The 19215-nt window shown below is 51.4% G+C and overlaps 4 protein-coding genes across 4 annotated transcripts; 3 read left to right on the top strand and 1 right to left on the bottom strand.

The window, feature by feature from the left end:
- The first annotated feature begins 235 nt into the window (after nucleotides 1-235).
- Nucleotides 236-3114, top strand: LOC112347810 (pentatricopeptide repeat-containing protein At1g09410, mitochondrial-like). Its single transcript, XM_024679260.1, has one exon. It carries the CDS (start codon nucleotides 468-470, stop codon nucleotides 3072-3074), a length of 2607 nt encoding a protein of 868 aa, XP_024535028.1. The 5' UTR covers nucleotides 236-467; the 3' UTR covers nucleotides 3075-3114.
- An 8-nt stretch (nucleotides 3115-3122) lies between these two features.
- On the bottom strand, nucleotides 3123-4577 carry LOC112347740 (pentatricopeptide repeat-containing protein At4g02750-like). Its single transcript, XM_024679083.1, has one exon. It carries the CDS (start codon nucleotides 4575-4577, stop codon nucleotides 3123-3125), a length of 1455 nt encoding a protein of 484 aa, XP_024534851.1.
- Nucleotides 4578-5197: 620 nt separating this feature from the next.
- LOC9657367 (TNF receptor-associated factor homolog 1a) lies at nucleotides 5198-9602 on the top strand. The gene is made up of 12 exons (XM_024679201.1): nucleotides 5198-5458; nucleotides 5612-5723; nucleotides 5796-5884; nucleotides 5956-6024; nucleotides 6081-6210; nucleotides 6264-6422; nucleotides 6477-6822; nucleotides 6875-6987; nucleotides 7040-7190; nucleotides 7240-7676; nucleotides 7727-7925; nucleotides 7974-9602. The coding sequence occupies exons 1-12, from the start codon at nucleotides 5245-5247 to the stop codon at nucleotides 9516-9518; spliced, it is 3564 nt and encodes a 1187-aa protein (XP_024534969.1). The 5' UTR covers nucleotides 5198-5244; the 3' UTR covers nucleotides 9519-9602.
- A 44-nt stretch (nucleotides 9603-9646) lies between these two features.
- LOC112347739 (pentatricopeptide repeat-containing protein At2g35030, mitochondrial-like) lies at nucleotides 9647-12004 on the top strand. The gene has a single exon (XM_024679082.1). The coding sequence runs from the start codon at nucleotides 9647-9649 to the stop codon at nucleotides 12002-12004; it is 2358 nt and encodes a 785-aa protein (XP_024534850.1).
- Nucleotides 12005-19215: the final 7211 nt, after the last annotated feature.

The raw sequence follows: 19215 nt of genomic DNA, 5'->3' as shown, positions 1-19215 counted from the left end.
ATGGCAAGCTTAACATATGGCATCTAAAATGTGTTCAAAATTCAGCTCATATGCTATAAAACATCATACATACAAACCTTAACCCAAAGCCTAAACCCTACTAGCTTGCTATTATGGAACTGAAATTTACACAATGATTTCTAGTTTAAGAAAATAAAAGCAATGGATGTAAAAAATGAATGAATGTCTTGCTACTCTTGTATATACAGAAGACAAACTATTTGCAAAACTGAGCTCTTTGAGGTTATGTTGGAGGGAGCTCCTCCCAACGATCGCTCCAAGTCATTTGTGGTGCTTAGTTGATCTGCTGGGAGGATCTGGTCGAGCGGACGAGGCCGAGGAGCTCGTTGTCTGAGCCGAGTGGGGCGGCGAGAACGAGCGCTTGAAAGCTCCACAACGATGATGATCTCGATAGTATTGGTTTGATTGTCTATTATGAAAGAAAGAGAGCGAGCTATGGATGTTTGATGGTGTTCACTTTGTCTTCCTTTCGGGGTCTTTGCGCCGATGTTTCCAGCAACTATGTGGAGATCTTGCGGAGATGTGCTAGAACGAGAAACTTGGCAGAGGGGAGGACCATCCACTCGGCATTGGCAGAGGGTGGCCTCGATCGAGGCCAGGAATGTGGAAACTTGCTGCTGCAGATGTACGCAAAGCACAACTGTATACATGAGGCAAGAGAGGTGTTTACAAAGATTGATGACAAAACATCGCTCTCGTGGAATATCATAGTCACTGCATATGCCCGCAATGGGTACTTGGAGAAAGCGAGAGAGATGTTTAATCGTACTCCAGATAAGTGTGTTTCTTCGTGGAATACCATAATCACAGCATACGTAAAAGGTGGCAATATGGACGAAGCTAAACGATTGTTTGATTCTATGGAAGTAAAGGATCAAGTGACCTGGAACTTGATGATTACAGCGTATGCCAATGCAGGGCATCTTCACGAGGCGAGGAGATTGTTTGAGATGCTTAGCGACCCAAGCACAGCAAACTGGACAGCACTGATTCAAGGATACGGAAAAGTAGGCATCTTGAACGAAGCAAAGTCTTTCTACGATCGAATGCCGGATAAAAACGTAGCCGCAAGAACAGCCATGGTTTCAGCATTTGCCGCAAACGGGCATATTGAAGAAGCGCGACAACTCTTCGAGGAGACGGCCTCTCATGGCGATGTTGGTCTGTGGAACACTCTAATCTGTGGATACTTGAAGCTGGACAGGATCACCGAGGCTTGCGCGTGCTTCCAGAGGATGGATCTGGAAGGCATCCGTCCCGAGCGATCGACTTTCCTCAACATGCTCGACCCGTGCTCGCAATTCTCGCTGGAGAAGCTCGGAAGGAACATCCACTCCAAGCTCACCGAGCTCCGGCTCGAGGACGACACCGCCATGGCCACGGCACTCCTCACAATGCACGGAAAGTGGGGGGACTTGGAGCAAGTGATGCACCTCTTCCACAGCATGGTCTCTCGGGACGTGGTTGCTTGGACGGCTCTGATCACAGCCTTTGGCGGACACAACGCTGACATCGCCAAAGCTCGCGAGATCTTCCATCTCATGCCCCAGTGGAACGTCGTCTCTTGGACGGCAATGGTGACGGCTTACTCCGAGAACGGCCATCTCCATGAAGCTCTGGCTTGCTACTCTCGAATGCCGCAAAGGAACCGAGTTTCCATGACTGCCATCATCGTGGGCTACGCTCGAAACGGCTATCTCCACGACGCAAAATCTCTCTTTGACACCATGACCGATCGAGACGTGGTTGCCTGGACCGCGCTTATCAACGCGCACACTCAAAACTGGCAGCACGGCGAGGCGATTCAGCTGTTTCGAGTCATGGACATGGAGGGCGTTCGTCCCAACCGCACCACCTTTCTCGCAGCTCTCGAGGCTTGCTCCAACTTGGGCGACTTGACGCTGGCCAGGATCCTCCACCAGTGCGTGCTCGACTGTAAGTGCCAGTCCGGTATGCTCATCCCCAGCACTCTCGTCAACCTCTATGGAAAGTGTGGCAGCGTTCCTGAAGCGAAATCGCTGTTCGAGAGGATGGTCGATCCGGACATGGTGGCCACGAACGCGATGCTCGCGGCACTCGCGCAGAATGGCTTCCTTGACGAAGCAAAGAAGATGTTTGATGGACTGGCGAGACCGTCGCTGGCTTGCTGGAACGCGATGATCACCGCCTACGCCCAGTGTGGATCGATCTTCGACGCGCAGTCTCTGTTCGATCGAGTGACGCAGCGGAAGGACGTAGTGACTTGGACGGGGATGATCAAGGCCTACTTGCAAGCCGGCTGCCCAGCGGAAGCTTTCAAGTTCTTCCAAGAGATGGACTTGGATGGAGTGCGGCCGAACCGAGTGACTTTCCTCCACGTTTGCGAAGTTTGCTGCTTGCTCGCGAGCAAATTCAAGGCCAAGATGGTCCACGCCGAGATCATGAGCACCGGGCTTAGAGCCGACTCGGTCCTCAGCACCGCCATCGTCAGCATGTATGGAAGGTGTGGGAGCATCCAGCACGCAAAATCCTTCTTTGATGCGATGCTGCGGCAGTACGTCGAGCCGTGGAACGCTCTCCTCAGCTCCTACAGCCAGAATGGATTGGCGACGAGCGTTCTCGGGCAGTTCCATCTCATGGTTCTCGACGGCCTCAAGCCAAACTCGAGCACTTTCGTCAATGTTCTCGCGGCTTCCAGCCACGCCGGCTTGACGGGAGATGGCTGGAGTTGCTTCGTGTCCATGGCTGGAGACTTTGGCCTTGAGCCCGCAGTGGATCACTACGTCTGCATGGTTGATATTCTCTCCCGGGCAGGCAGGCTGAGAGACGCAGAGGACTTGATACTTGGCATGCCGTTTGAGCCCGAGGCGCTGGTGTGGACGTCATTGCTGGGAGCGTGTCGAGAGCACAAGGACCCCGAGAGGGGAGGACGAGCGGCACATCAAGCGTTCAAGTTGGATCCCGAGAACTCGGCACCATATGCGCTACTGTCTTCGATCTACAAGCTGCGTGATCAAACTCGTCGTCCAGCAGTAGAAGTAGAAGACGACGTAGAACTCGCGTTTGCTGGATAGTTGAGAGTTTCAAAACTCAAACGGTGGTTTCTTCCCCGCTTTCGAGAATCATCCAGCAGCGACGGCAGCAGCACTTGTACTGGAATCGCCAACGAGAAGAAAAACGTCTCCAACTTTGCTGGAGAGCTCTTCCACTGAGGTCTTTACTGCTGCTTCCCCGGCTTTGCCTTGAGCTTTACAGGCGGCTAGAAACGTCGTCCAAGCCGCAGCATGAGGCTCAAAGGGCATGCTGTCAATCAGCTCGCGAGCAGCCGACGCTCGTCCACCTCTCGCCAGAAGATCGATGATGCAAATGTAGTGCTCGATCGTGGGAGAAACTCCATAGTCTTGCTCCACTGCCAGGAAAAAATCTCGGCCCTGTCTCTGTAGGCCGGAGTGGCTGCACGCGGAGAGAACACTCCCTAATGTTGTGTCGCTACACTCCATGCCATCGTGAACCATGTCTCTGAAAAGGTCTAGAGCTTCTCTCCCGTGACCATTCTGACCGTAGAGCGCGATCATGGAGTTCCAGAAAACGATGTCTTTCTGCTGGGTTGAATCGAACTGGCTGCGAGCTCGCTCAATGCTTCCACACTTTCCATACATGTTCATGAGAGCAGTGCCGAGAGTAGCATCGATCGCCATCTTTGCACCGACTACAAAGTCATGAATCGCCACTCCAACACTCGAAACCGCTAGAACCGCACAGACGTGGAGCATCGACACCAGCGTGATTCTATCCATAAGTTCTCCCTCCACCACCATCAGCCGAAAGAGCTCGAGAGATTTCTTACACTGGCCCTGCTGAGCATACGCCGTGATCAAAGTCGTCCAAGTCACAGCGTCCCTGTCCGTCACCCTGTCAAATATCTCCCTGGCCTCGGACAAGTAGCCGTTTCGAGCAAAAGCAGTGATCACCACGTTGAAAGACACCGAGTTCTTGAGCGGCATCCTCTCCAGCATAAGCTCCGCGATCCTCAAGTGCCCGTTATCAGCGTAAGCATTGAGCATCGCGGTCCAGGCCACCACATCCTTCTCTTCGATCTTCACAAATATACTCCGAGCAGTCTCTAAGCACCCACACCTCCCATACATGTTGATGAGCGCTGTCCCTACCGCTACATCGGTTTGTAACCCAAGCTCGGCGATGCAAGCGTGAATCCCCGCTCCATCCAGCCGACTGTCACACGACTCAAGAATCGTGAGCAGCGTAACTTTGTCCGGTCTGAGTCCCTCGCTGTTCATCCTCCGAAACAAAACCAGCGCATCCCTGTAAAGGCCCTTAAGAGCATGAGCTCGTATCATGGTCGTCCAGGCGACCACATCCCTGTGTGGCATTCGCTGAAAGAAACTCATCGCTTCTAGCAAATCCCCATCTTGGGCATATGCTGTCATGACAGTAGTCCACGACACTTCAGCCCAGAAAGGCATTCTTTCGAAAATCCTCTTAGATTCCCCAGCATGCCCGTCTTGGGCATACGCAGTGATCATACTATTCCACGAAACGACCGTCCGATCAAGCATAGCATCGAATGTGTTCTTTGCTTTTGCAAGATGCCCATTCCGGGCATATGCTGTGATCATGATGTTCCAGGAGATAACGTTTGGACAGGGCAACGATCGAAGCACATCCTCGGCGTCGCGCATGCTCTCGCACCTGCCGTACATCTGGATCAAAAAATTGGCCACGTACGGATCCCTGTGGAGGCCGCCCCTGGACAGATGGGCGTGGACCTTCTTCCCATCTGCGAGGGCGCGCGAGCACCCGCATTCCCTCAAGAGAGCGATGTAGACGCTGGGATCCTGCGTGTCGGCGTCGTCCAGGAGATCGATGTCCCTCCTGGCGAGGGATTGGAGCTTGACGATGCTGCCATCGTCGCGGCTGACCCATCGGCTGTGATTCTCGTCGCCCTCGCGCTGCCAATTCGTGGAGACAAACGAGAGGGGCGAGTCCCTGGAGGAGACGACCTTGGAGATGTCAATGGGGGGGCGGATCAGCCGGCGGAAGCCCTGCAGAGCGGCGGTGGAGTGGTAAGATCGGCGGCGCACACCAATTTTCATCTGCTACGGCCATATGGATCCAAGAACCCTAATTCTATTTTGCCCTAAAACCAGAAAGTATAGGCTTAAGGGGATTATTTGCGTTTGCCCTAATCCGCCCAGCGCTAGGGTTATTTCTGCGTTGCCCGGCATGGCGTGCGCAGGGCAGGGCAATGCGAGCGGGGACGATGCGGCATTGGCGTGCGCTGCTCCAGCGGCGTCGTCCGGAGGTAACAGGTTCCATCTCGCGGATGCTGTCGCGGAATGGAGGTCGCGCGAGCAGTTGGAGCCGTCAGTTCCATCCACATCTCCAGGCTATTGTGATTCCGACGAGGATAAATCGTCGGCGCTCTCCACGCTGCCAGGTGACTGCTCGATTCCTGCAATAGGGTTTGTGTGTGGCCGATGATTGGAATTCCTCATTGTGCTGGTAGCGCATTTTCTTATCATTTCTTCATCTTCGTCGTGGGATTTTTTCTTTCTTTTTTCTTGTTCATTTTTTCTTTGTTGTTTTACAGGACCCAAGCCCTCGGACCTTTACGGAAAATTCACCTGGAAGATCGAGAATTTCTCCGAGATAAGCAAGAGGGAACTTCGGAGCAATGTGTTCGAAGTCGGAGGCTACAAGTGGTGAGCAAACACGTCTAACATTCTCCTCCTGTCTCTTTAAGCTGTTCTAACGGCTTCAGCGTTTCTTCTCAGGTATATTTTAGTGTATCCTCAGGGATGTGATGTTTGCAATCACCTTTCGCTTTTCCTGTGTGTTGCAGATTATGACAAGCTTCTACCAGGTAGTAGACTCGATTTCTCTTTTGAGTTTTAACGGTTGTCATACCTTGTCTTCGTCTTGTGTTTTCTGAAGGATGGAGTCATTTTGCGCAGTTTACTATAGCCGTGGTCAACAAAGATCCAAAGAAGTCTAAGTATTCAGGTGCTGCAAACTTTTATCTATGTAGAATAGGCGCTAAGTGTACTTTGTACAAGCAGATACTTTACATCGTTTCTGCAAGAAGGAGCATGACTGGGGTTGGAAGAAATTTATGGAACTTTCTAAAGTTGCGGATGGTTTCACGGTCGGCGATACGTTGGTTATCAAGGCCCAAGTGCAAGTTATCAGGTTTGGCTGTCTAAAAGATCCTAGTATCTTATTGTTTGTTGGAATTTTGACAGGGAGAATCCTCTTCAGCCTTTCCGCTGTCTCGATTGTCAGTATAGGCGAGAGCTGGTCCGCGTGTACATAACAAACGTTGAGGGTATTTGCCGACGCTTTGTGGAAGAGAAGAGAGAGAAACTTGGTAAAGTAATAGAGGATACTCTTTGCTGGTCAAGGTATGGCGGAAGTAACCATATATCTGCTTAGTAACTCCTTACTGTGCTTGCCAGTTTCCGAGCTTTCTGGTCGGCTGTCGAAGACAATGCACGCCGACGGCTTGCTAGAGAAAAGACAGATATTATCTTCAAGGCCGTGGTTAAGCGCTTTTTCAACGAGAAGGAGGTCACTTCAACGCTGGTCATGGATGCATTATACAGTGGCTGTAAGGCTTTGGATCGTCAGAAAAAGAACAAGAACCATAAATTAGACGCAGGATATGATTCATTTACACCTGTTGTCTGGATGGAGAAGGATTTTTTTGTACTTGCTGGCGATATACTTTCGCTCTTGGAGCGGGTCGTACTAGAGCCATTGCCTTCCTACAAAGATGATAAGGGGCCTCAAAACCGGACGAAGGTATAGACAATATGGTATTCGATTGAACTTCACCATTTTATGCTTTTATCAGGATGGAGCGTCTGGAGATGAATTTGGGAAGGAGTTCGTTGAACGTGACGAACGGAGGCTTACAGAGCTTGGCAGGCGGACTGTCGAAATGTTCGTGCTAGCTCATTTATTCAGGTATTTCTCTTTTTATTATACTTTCAATGTAACGTTGGTCATTCCGTCGCAGCAATCGGATAGAAGTGGCGTACAGAGAAGCTGTGGCGTTAAAACGTCAAGAAGAGCTTATTCGTGAAGAAGAAGCTGCCGGTCAGGCTGAAAATGAGCTTAAAGCAAAGCGCGAGGCAGCTGAACGGGAGAAACGTACTAAGAAGAAACAGGTAAACTCTACTCTAATCTATATAACTTTATCCTTCTTTGTTCTTACAGGCTAAACAAAGAAGGAAAGATCGTAAAGGAAAAGACAAAGATCCTTCTGAAAAGCGCCTGGAGCAAGATCTAACAAGCAGTAGGCTTGTCACGAAGAAAATTCTGCTAACGGATGTCGACCTCTCGTCGATTTTGATGGGCGAGACTGTAGATGAGGAAGGTGATAGTGGTCTGGATAGCATTGTGGGAACCTTTGGAACAGCGGATGATTTAGAACATGCGACATGGGAACGAGACGCATCATTCGTGAACCAGGAAATGGAAGCAAGTTTCAGTGGTTCTTTAACTGACGAAGCCAGCGGGCAGAGTAAAAGAGTACCCTCGGCTTTGGACGACAGCTCCTCCACTTGCTCGTCGGACTCTCTACCATCGGTGAGACCGCCGAGTAGCAATTTGTTCGGTTCAAGGACGCACATCTCCGAACACGGTTTCCTAAGGTACTTGTTCGTACTTCCTCGTTTCAGCTGTTTACACAATGCGGTGACAGGGGCAGGAGCAGGGCTGCTGTTGATGGTTTTGACAGCGATGGTAGGCTTCTTGAAGGCGATGCAGTTCTCCGAACTGCAGACGCTCGAAGCACTGGCGAGACGAGCAGTAGTTGCAGTCCAGGAGGTATAGATTCGGAGGCTGTTATTCTTTCTCTCAAGGAAAGAGTGCGTTGGCTTGAAAAACGTCTACAAGAAAAGGTAAATTTTTTTCTAGAGCGTTTAGCGTTAAAGCTTTGGCGTTTGCAGGAGGACGAAGTTGTTTTGCTTCACGAACAGCTTAGCTACGCCCAGCACAAAGCAGGTGATCAAACAAGAAGCCACAGGAATCGATCGGGGGATGTTCCAGATTGTAGATTTAGTTCCGAGGCCTCCAGCAACAGAAGCGATAGCATGCCGCCTGATGGGGATTCAGTGCCGAAGGGAAGACTACCGAAAGGTGACAATCGACAGTTAAAGTCGAGCAGGGCGACTACAAATGGTTCTTATCATGCTACTGAGAACGGGCATCACTCAAAAGGCAGGAGTGACTCTTCCAACGCTATGAAGCACAAGTCCGACGACGATCCACGGCCTGGTATGACGGCGTCCGCAATGCCAGCTTTTTCGAGACCAGGGACTGCGCCAATGATTGCAAATGGACCTCGGCACTCCATGCCGTTTCCTTTGCAGCCGATTCCGCCGCCTCTCTCTCGCTCAATGAGTGCCGCTGGCAGGCTGAGCGGTGGTGGTGAAGCGTCCGGTATCATCGACACCCCGAAGCAGGCTGGTCTACCAGTGTCGTACAGAAATGCTGCTGTGGGGAGGCTGCACAGCCCAGGAGCCGATATTGGAGGACACAGCGCGCAGAGTAGCGGCTTGGTGAGCAATGGCGGGTTTGCTCGGCCTTACGCTGCTGCTGCCGCCGCCGCTGCCTCGTCGTCCTCGGCAACAGTAATAACAACAACAACGTCGACGACGAGCGGTAGTGCGTCGAAGCTACCTCCTGTTTACGAGCAGTCTGGAAGAGCGGAAGAGGTCCAAGTGGCAACGATGCCAGATGCAAGTAGCAACGATAAACCTCCTCACAAAGGTGGTGGCAGCCAGCAACAGCAGCAGCAGCAGCAGCAGCAAAACGGGCAGGATGACTCGATAGCGATAACATTTGGGACGGTAACACAGGAAGTCCTCCACAGCGAGCACCACCCGCCGCAGCAGCAGCAAAGTTCGAGCGACGACGCCGGGCACTCCGAAGACCAGAGCTCCGACAACCAAGGCAGTCCATCAGGCGCGGAGATGCTGTCACCCGCGAGGCAGCCTCCGCCCCCGCCGCCATTCTTCAGCAGCCTCTCGGAGGATTTCCCGCACCTGGACATCATCAACGATCTCCTGGACGAGGACAAGAACTTGGGAAGGACGCTGAGCGCGATCCTGCATCATCCCGGTGGGAGAGGCGGAGACTACAGCTTGCCTGGCGATGGAAGCAGTGCCAAGCAGCAGCAACACCAACAGCAGCAGCAACACCAACAGCAGCAGCAACACCAACAGCAGCAGCATCACCAGCAGCAACAGCAGCAGCAGCGCAGGATGGAAAGCGCACAGATGATGGGAAGCTACGCACACACGCCGCTGGCTTCTCTCCAGAGCGATGCGAATGGTCGCTTTTGGCCGATCTCTCGCTCGATGAGCGTCAGCAGCGTGAGCTACTCTGGCGGAGCTGGGCCGGAGGTGTCGGCTGCGCAGGGCCGATATCCTCTCCACCATCACGTCTTGGTTCCTCCGGATTGCTACTCGGTGTACGCTCCACTGCAGTGAGGCCAGGGAGCTCCTTGCTCCGAAAGAAAGAAAAAATTGAAACACACTCTTTTAGTCAACGTTGGTTAACTAGCTGTTGTGGCCGTTGGATTGTGATACACGTGGACGCATGGGATTGGCAATCGTGGATGCTTGCTAGGGCTGGAGGAGCGATCGATGAGGGTGCTATAGCGGCGTTGCTGCGGGAATGTGGGCGCGCAAGAGATCTCGCCCGGGCGAGGAGGGCGCATTCTCGGGTGCGCGATCTCGGCGGCGATGGAGGGACGTTCCTGGGCAACCTCATCGTGCAGATGTATGGGCTGTGCGGGAGCGTGGCGGACGCGCGCGCTGCGTTCCAGGCCATCCGGAGGAAGAATTCCTTCTCGTGGAACATCTACCTGGCCGCCCACGCGCGCAACTCCAGCGATCCCGGCGAGTCGAGGAGGATCTTCGACGCCATGGGCGAGAGGAATCGCGTGTCGTGGAACGCGATGGTGGCGGCGTACGCGCAGGGGGGGCAGATCCAGCAGGCGATGGCGGTGGTGACGAGAATGCCGGAGTGGGAGGCCGCGACTTGGAATGGGATCATCTCCGGGTATGTGGAGCTGAAAGACATGAACAGCGCCAAGGAGCTCTTTGATGGGCTGCCCGAGGCTTCCAGCTTCTCGTGGATGACGATCATCTCCGGATACGCCCAGGCCGGGAACCTCGATGCTGCCAAACAGGTCTTCGATCGGATGGAGCTGCGGGGATTCATCGTCTGGAACACGATGATCACGGGATATGCCCAGAGGGGGCATCTAGAGAATGCAAGGGTGATGCTGGACAAGATGCCGCAGCTCACAGTGGTGTCGTGGACGATCATGGTGGTGGCTTACGCAGAGAATGGGTTTCTCGAGGAGGCGCAATGGTTGTTCTCGTGCATGCCGGAGAGGGACTTTGTGGCCTGGAACTCGGTCATCTCAGCATTTGCCCAGAACGGGTATTTGCGTGAGGCGAAGTTGGTGTTTGATTCCATGCCGGATAAGACTCTCATGTCGTGGAACAGCCTCGTCTCGGCCTATGGATCAAATGGCAACTTGGACGAGGCTCGAGCGAACTTCGATCGAATGCCAAACCGGGATGTCGTCTCGTGGAATGCCGTCATCGGTGCGCACGCTCAGAACGACAAGTTCGTCGACGCGAGGGCGCTCTTCGACCGGATTCCGCAGAGCAATGCGATCACCTGGAACATCATGCTGACGGCGTTCGTGGATGCCAAGAACGTCGTCGACGCAAAGGCTCTCTTTGACCGGGCTCCGGAGCTCAACTTGGTGTCGTGGAACGTGATGATCGGGGCTTACTCCGCGAATGCTGTGCCGGAGGAGGCGAAGCGAGCGTTCGACCGGATGCCTCGATGGAGTGAGCTTTCATGGAACATCATGATCACCACTTTCGCCGAGAAGGGAGACATACACACCGCGAAGTGTATGTTTGACGAGCTCCCACACCCGGATGTGGTTTCCTACAACGCTATGATCTCCGCGTTTGCATTGCATGGCGATCTCCACAGCGCCGAGAATCTCTTCCAAACCATGCCCCAGCAAAACGTCGTGTCGTGGACTGCCATGCTCGCTGCATATACTCAAACCGGGCATCTCGACCGAGCCAAGCAAACCTTCGACGAGATGCCTTCTCGAAACACGGTGTCGTGGTCGGCGATGATCGGGGCCTTCGCACAGCACGGCGAAGGAAAGAAAGCTCTCCAGCTCTTTAGCAAGATGGATCTGGAAGGAGTTCCAGTAGACACCATCACCTTCGTCAACGCGCTCGACGCTTGCACGAAGGTGGCATCGCTCAAAGTCGGGAGAGTTCTCCACTCCACGATCGCCCAGTCGGGAGTGCAGTGCGACCCGATGATCTGCTCCGGCCTCGTCAACCTCTACGGGAAATGCGCGAGTCTGGCTGAGGCTCGACGCTTGTTTGACGAAGTTGCGAGCTCCAGAGCGGACGTTGTGTCGTGGACCGCGATGGTGGCAGCCTACGCTCAAAACGGCTATGACAAGCTCGCGCTGGAGCTCCACCAAGCCATGGTTCTCAACGGCGTCCAGCCAAACGGGATCACTTACATGAGCATCCTCTCATCTTGCAGCCATGGAGGTCTCCTCCGGGATGGCTGCGACTACTTCGCCACCATGGTCGCGGATCACAGCATCCCGGCCACCGCCGACCACTTTGGCTGCTTGATCGACATCCTCGGCCGCGCGGGGCGGCTCGAGGACGCGCAGGATCTCATCGAGAGCATGCCTTTCGAGCCGGATGGAGTCTCGTGGCTGTCTCTGATCTCGGCTTGCAAGACGCACAGCGATTCCAAGCGAGCATCGGCCGCGGCAAAGCGAGCTGTGCAGCTGGGACGATTGAAATCAGCGCCGTATGTGCTTCTTTCCAACACGGTTGCGGCATGGAACGAGGAGAGCGAGGAGCTCGAGGAAGAAGAAATCGCCCAAGTCGCAGAAGCTCAAGTGTGAGTTCTTCTCTGATCGCTACTCTTTCTCCTCAGCCACCAAAGATTTGATCGGCATCTTTGCTTTCGACCACCTTTGTATCCGTGCAGTGAACTCCAAACATATCAGACAACAATGTCTTTCTCCTTGGTTTTCTCGTTGCGAGCAAGCAAAGACGAGTCTTCGTTCTCGCTACTGCTCGCTGTGCTAGCCGCCATGCTTCCGTAGTTTTCAAAACCAGCCATCCCATTAAAGCTCCTTATCGTGTGTGGATACTATTTTTATATCCTTCTTCACATCGGGGGGCTCACGCCACGATTCTTGCTCGTCCGCCTGCCATCAGGTCAGCGCTCGTGTTCTTTCATTAACTCTGAGGAATTGATGTTTCCATTATAAAATTCGCCACCCGCGGTTGAGGAGGATTTCCTTGAAGGGATTGGAAGGAAAAGAAAGAGAGATGAGAGAAGGGGAAGAAGAGCTAGACACACTCTTGCATTGAATGCCAGTCGCCCTCCAGAGTCCAGACTTGCTTGCCAGAAGTTTGGTGGTTGTCTCGGATTCTGGGCTTGTTTTTGCGTGTGTCTCTCTCTCACCTTTCTTCCTTCCATCCTTTTTTTGTTCTCTTGCTTTGCTCTCTCGGGCACGGCTTACTTGCTTTGCAGCATTTGCCCCTGCCTGGCAACTTGGTGGATTACGAAGTACTGCTAACAAGATCGCGCATGGGGGTGGTGGAATATATGGGAAGGAATTTCAAAGGGAAAAGAAAGGTGATCTTTACAGTAGATTACCTCTGTGCTACACTGCTACCACATAGCCTTCTAGTATTTTACCATATAGCTGTTGCAACTTCTAGAATCTCGATCTTAGATGCATGACTCAAAGTATTTATACTTTGTTTCTACTTTATTCTATACGTACGCCCGTCCTGGACGATGGCGCATGTTCATTGGCTGCACTTTGAGCTCCTGAAAAGTTCTCGCAAACAAGTACGCACAATCTATTCGTTTGTTTCGTTGTTTATATGCTTGAATTGATACTGCCTCTTGAGTAGTTTTATAATGTACCAAAATTGTTGTAGCTCCACAGAGCTACGATAAAGTATTGCGGTAAGTACCTAGTGGTGTATATATAATTCTTTTTACAAGGGAAAGTCTCTCTCGAGAAATTTTTCTTTTCAGCTCAGTTCGTTCCAGCCTGTGAAGATTGGCACTTGATTGTTGCTGCCGCTTCCATAGCTCGGTTTCTGGAGCTGGAATGGAATCGCAGCTTCACTAGCTTGTGGAGAGCAAAACTGGAACACTTGATCCTTGTTTTGGTGGATGCTATGGACTCCTCCAACATGGTCTCCTTGAAAGTGAGAGTAATTATACGATCGATCCGAGCACTCGTTGGTGTCGCTGGGATTCGATGTGATCACGGACTGGTCAGATGTTTCTGCAATGAAAAAGAAGTTTAGAAACTTTATCTTCAGATGTTGAAAGATCTAACCTTGGCTGTTTGCATAGTGCTGATTCTGCTGGAGCCAGAGAGCCTGGTTGGGCTGATAGATAATCTGGAAGAAGTTCTGCCAATCGGGAGTTTGCTTCACCATTTGGAGCCCTTGCTCCAAAACTTGGTTCCCATTCTCGTCCTCCTTTGGAACTTTGATATAGCGACTTATCTCAAAGTTTGTGATCGCCTTGAGACCGCGGTACTTGATAGCAGCCCGGTCATACGCCTCAGCGGCTTCTTCTTCAGTGCCTATCCAGAGATCACATCAAAGATGGGTCGTAAAGCAAAAGCTACATGTCAAAGTTTTCTCTACTGTTGCACAGCGTACCAAATGTCCCCAAGTACAAATCCTTGTGACCAGCCACACGTCCAATCCGCGCTTGCCATCGTCCATGCTGGTGGTGTCTCGTAACACCCCGGAAAACCGAAGTCCCTCGAGAGAAGCCATCGCTTTTCCTGATAGAGACGACGCAACCTTAGAGAGAGCCATCCAATAAACAAACCAAGACGTATAAAGCCCGCCAACCTTCTTATGGCCGCGACGTACTCTTGCCTTGTGTTGTGCTTCATCTCCTCGAGCTCTTTGGTGTAGTTTCCAAGCTGGAAAAGAAGAGAGAAAAAGTTTAGTCAAGGAGATGGTCAAGGCGTCTGGTGAGCAGTCGACATTGGCGACCTCCCCACGAAATCTTACAGGAAAGTTGATAATAGTGTTGGGTCCCCAGTACTTGAGAGCTGCTAGATCATATGCCCTGGCTGCATTCTCCTCACTGTCATAACCACCTGGTGCCAATTCCAAAGCGTTCTTTTAGACAAACAGCTCAAAACAATCCACTTGAGAAAAAAACTGGCTTGCAGATGCCATCGTACGCTAGCACACCACACACACAAGACACTAAGAGCTACAGTCTCCCTAGTTTGAACCAGACACAAAGTCAGAAACTCTACAGTAGCGGAAACAATTTCCTACAAAGCCAAGCCGAGAGCGAAAGAGAGCATGCCTGTCGACTAGACAATGAAAAACTCGTATAATGCAAGAGCGAAAACAAAGCCTAAACTAATGGGCGCACGCAATGCGTGGATAGTTTAGAGACTGTACCTAGATACACTGCAGGAGCTCCACCCAGAAGATCCCATCCGGAGACAAAAGCCACACAAATGCCAAAGAGTTAGCTCGCGAGTAGGAATTATTACGAAGGCAAAAACAGTGAAAAGAAAAGAATACCTTGTCTTCCTTTCCGATCTCTCCCCGGTTGCTTGTAGCTGTTGTCCCAGAGATGGGCCTCGTAACGACGAGTCCAGCGATGCCTGGAACAAGAACAATCAAGAACAAGAGGGACAAGTTAGAACAAACTTGCGAGAGAATTTAAAAACGCGAACCTCGTAACACCGCGGTATTTGGATGTACGCTGTCCACTTGCGTCCACCGCTGCTGCCGCTGACTTCTTTGAGGAGAGCTCGTACAAATCACCTGGGGGAGCCGATCGTTTGCCGTGATCCGATCGGACAAGGTCGTTGTCGTCGCAGCAATTACTATGACCGACAGACAATTCTTTGGATCTCTTGGCACCGCCACCGTGACTCTGCTCTTGTTCATGGTGATCTTCCTCGACGTGAGGAGCTCCTCTGCCAGGCATTTGCAGGGCGTTGTAGAGGCTTTGATCCGACTCGACAAGGATCTCCGCGTTGAGTGGCTCGACTTGCAGGTGCGCCCGACTCGTCTGCTGCTGCTGCTGGGCAGCATCCTGGAATTCACGTAAGTGGTCGATGGTCTTGGCCATTGGAAGCGGAGCCTTGTCGCCATGAAAAAAGTCTCTGCTGCTAACCATCTCCAGGGCCGTAGCCGGCGGCGAGAGGCTGGTGGCGTCACTCTGATGCTCCGCGGCCCACGGGCTCCTCAGAGAACTCGCATTGCTGAGATTGAAAAAGTTCACGGATCCTGGAGTCTGCTGAAACTGGTGGTGATCGTGGCTGTAGTGCGGCGGCGGTGGCAGTGGCGGCGGTGGTGACAATTCAATTCTCTGATCTTCAAAGTTTCCCGCCTGTGGCATTTGTTGTTGCTGTTGCTGGAACTCGAAAGCAGCGAGGTGCAACGATGGCAGGCTGCTGTGAACGGCACCGAAGTTGTACATGCTGCCGCCACACTGCTGCTGGTGCTGGTGCTGCTGGTGCGGCTCCGGAAACGGGAACAAGCTGCAGCTGCTACTGCTGGTGGAGAAACAGTGATCGAGAGTGCCGCTGCTCAAGCCGCCAAAACCGATGATGTTGTTGTGGCTAGACGCAGCGGCAGCTCCTCCCGTGAACAAAGGGAGTGCCGCGGTTGTGGCGGAAGAGCCGTGGATGTCGTTGAGATCCAGAGCCGGGCCGCTGCCGATGAAATCCTCGAGCTTGGTGGCCGAGGTTGAGGTGGAAGTGGTGGTCGTGGGGCCTGGGATGAACATCTGGGCCATGTCGTAGTGTACATTTCCAGCGGCGGCGGGGGGGCCCCCGCCGAGAAGGGAGAGAGCAGAGTTATAGCAGTTGCTGCTGCTGCTTGTGCTTGATCCTGGAGAAACAACACCAAAACGCACATTAGAAACGAGGAACAGGATAAAAACCATAGCAGCAACCGGATAGAACTAAAATTCCCTCAGGTTGGAAGAACAAAATGTACAAGCAAGCACTCGCGCGCAAAGGCGAAGTTAAAAGAGAGATGATTCATTCCCGGATACATTATCCTTGTGGAAATGCAACTTGCCTTCGTTCCTGTGCTGCAGCTGCAACACTCCGAAACCGTGAGGAGATGGAAGCAGCATCATCTGCTGGGAGAAGCTGGGAGCGCAAGTGATCTGGTGATTATGATGCTGCTGCATCCAAACGCCCCAGAAACTTCAGATGGAACTTTATCTACAGCTTCCTTTCTTTTCCTTGGAAGCTCTAACTCTTTAGAACTTGGGATCCAGCGAGGAGGAGATATATAGAGCGCAATTGGAAAAATATTATAAGCCTTAAGACGGTATGGAATTTCTTATAACACGACCAGGATCTAACAAGGCAACAATGAGCGAAAGCGAGAGCTGGGAAAGACAGACGTATTTTCAGAGAAGGGCTGCTGCTAACGATCTCAAGAACAAAAAACACACCGCACACAGAGGCTGCCCGGACTGCCCGAGCTGCCCGTGCTGCCCAAGTGGGGTCTGCCCGGCCGGGAAACCGGAGCTCCGGCACCGGAAGGTGACGTGAGCGGTGGGGTCTGCCGGTCGGGGGATTGTGGCCCGCCCCACCTGGCCCAATACGTAGCTCCTACTGTATTCATCAAATAATGCCGCACTCATGATACATTGCATTGAAACATTTGATCATCCAGCAACATGACAAAAGGAGTTTAGGGTTCTTGAGAGACAAGCACGCCACCTTTCGGATGAATATTGCCAAAAGCACGCACTAATTGACTCGGCTTTGGCTCGCTTTGGATTATGAAAATGGTTGTTTTGCTACCTGTAAGAGGGATTGTCGGCCCTAGAGGCTCTCTTTCTTGTTTTATACAAGAAGCACCGAGAGGGATTCAAGAATCGCAAGCCACACTCTTTGCACGTGAATGTAATTACGTGCCATCCCATGTTTTCAAAGGTGATAATCTAAAGAAGCTCATGTCCTTGTTCTTGCCCTGTTGCAATAGCTGACTCGCTGATTATAACAATTCTTCCTTGCCTGCCAAGTTTCTACTGCTGCTGTTCCTGCTGCTGCTTGAAAGTGAAATTAAGACGACGAGGGTGGTCATTGAACAATATGCCAATCCAGCAACAAAATCTAACGCGCCCGCGGATTGCAAAATTTCTTCTAGATCGGATCTGGCCACCCGGCAATCCGCATATACACCTTTGATCCATCGGGACTTCCAAGGAGAACAGCCTTTTGGATGATGTCAAGAACTTTGAGTGCAGCGAGGATCCCGTCTCACGTTAAAATTCTATTTACCAAGTGTTGCATGCATGTTCTTATATGAATGTTCTTAAGTTAACAACCAGGCCAGGCCATAATTTATGACTGCATGTAGGGCTCATGGCGGACAGAATTCCCGAGCTGATTAATCGAGGGCGGTGAAGAATAATATGTTTGAATTCAATAACAGGACATGGCACATCAAAGCTTGCCGTTCCGGCAACAGCATGAGCCTCAAGAAAGATTTTTATTGTCAAAGCATTCCAAAGCTGTTTTTTCTAACCTTATTACGGCATATGTGAGTCGTGGGCGATTGGAATTTTGTGTATATCATTCACCAATTATATACAAAATCCATTATTCTGTTGTTTTGTTGTTCTTGTTGCCACTGCGGCTATAGTTTCTGATTAGTTTTTGTTTAATCAAACAAACAAATACCAGACCGAGAGGGTTTTTCGACACGGTGGTCGACGCGAGTTCATTTGCTGAACATTAAATTCCAAGAAAACTGCTTTCTAGAAACCAATCCGAAAGTTCTCTCACACCAGCTTTTGCAATAGTGTAAACAAAGTGAGCTTGAAAGACCAGTCAAAGAGGATCGCTTGTGAATCATGGCATTAGGGAGCCATCCATCATTCACGTGAAATCCAAATAAGAAATTATGATATCCACATTGAATACAATATACACACCCACACTCGATCCTAGCAAGCAAGTTGTGAAAGATTAAAATATAACCTTGATCAATCAAAATCATTATCAACCTTGATCGCTCACCACCGAGTTTGCGCACAACATTGTACGTGATCTGTTCTGCTGCCTGCATGAGCCGAAGCTCTTCTATCTAGTCTGAGAAGTGGTCGGGGAAGTGTCCATCATTACCTCTAATTCTCATGACTCTCCATAGACTGGAGCCTGAAATTGTGACCACACTCCTCCCAAAGATTCTAGCGAGATTAATATTTTAGCTTTGAGTTCAACGCAGGAAGGCGGAAGGAGAAGGTGGTCCATGGGGAAAAAGGCAAAGTTATATGAAAGTACCTTGAAATCCCGGGCAATTGGATTTGGATCCAGCAACTCGAGAGTACTTGGGTGTGTTTCCAGGGGGGAAAGAAGTAAAGGGGCAGTATACAAATTCATTGATTCTCCTAAAGTATGGTGTATAGACTTGAAAGTGGCACAACTCAAACACAAACACCCAAGTGCATGATACTTCCATTCCATCAAAAGCCTGAGGTGAGATGTAACACGAGGCTCTGCCCAAGAACTCGGCAAAACAGGCCCCCACATTGCGATCTAGCGATTCACCAGCGAGTACAAAAGGTACAGGTCTTTATAGGCTGGAAGGGCCGGGTGATGCATTTTTAGAGCCTTCTTTCCAAGTTCTTTGAATCGATCGATGGATGGATCGATCTAGCTCTGGTTGCAGACGTACTCGCATCAACAATGAATCCACATGTTGGGACAATGGCGAAGTACAAACGTCACCCACATTTTTATAGAAGTTTACAGTAGCACGCCCCCGCTTTTTTGCATGGAAATGGTTTGTTTTCTAGGGCAAACTGACAAGCTAGAGTTACTTTAGCGTCACCTTTTACCAGCTCCCAGATTTACTTTCGCCGGCAAGTGCAACCGTCAAGGGCCGTCAGCCCGTCAGTCAAGTACGCTTGTACGGCATATGAGCATGTGCCAAGTATCTACCGCGCGCTAGATTTCCGGGATACTCTGCCACGTCTGACTCCCGTCAGCTCGCCGGGGGAAGCCGCGTCGTCACAGTACGAACTAGCCCGGCACGCGCTGCCGTACGGACCACATCTATCTAACTA

Source organism: Selaginella moellendorffii, unplaced genomic scaffold (genome assembly GCF_000143415.4).
Source record: "Selaginella moellendorffii unplaced genomic scaffold, v1.0 SELMOscaffold_24, whole genome shotgun sequence".
NCBI classification, from domain to species: domain Eukaryota; kingdom Viridiplantae; phylum Streptophyta; class Lycopodiopsida; order Selaginellales; family Selaginellaceae; genus Selaginella; species Selaginella moellendorffii.
This window is presented reverse-complemented; position numbering and strand designations above follow the sequence as displayed.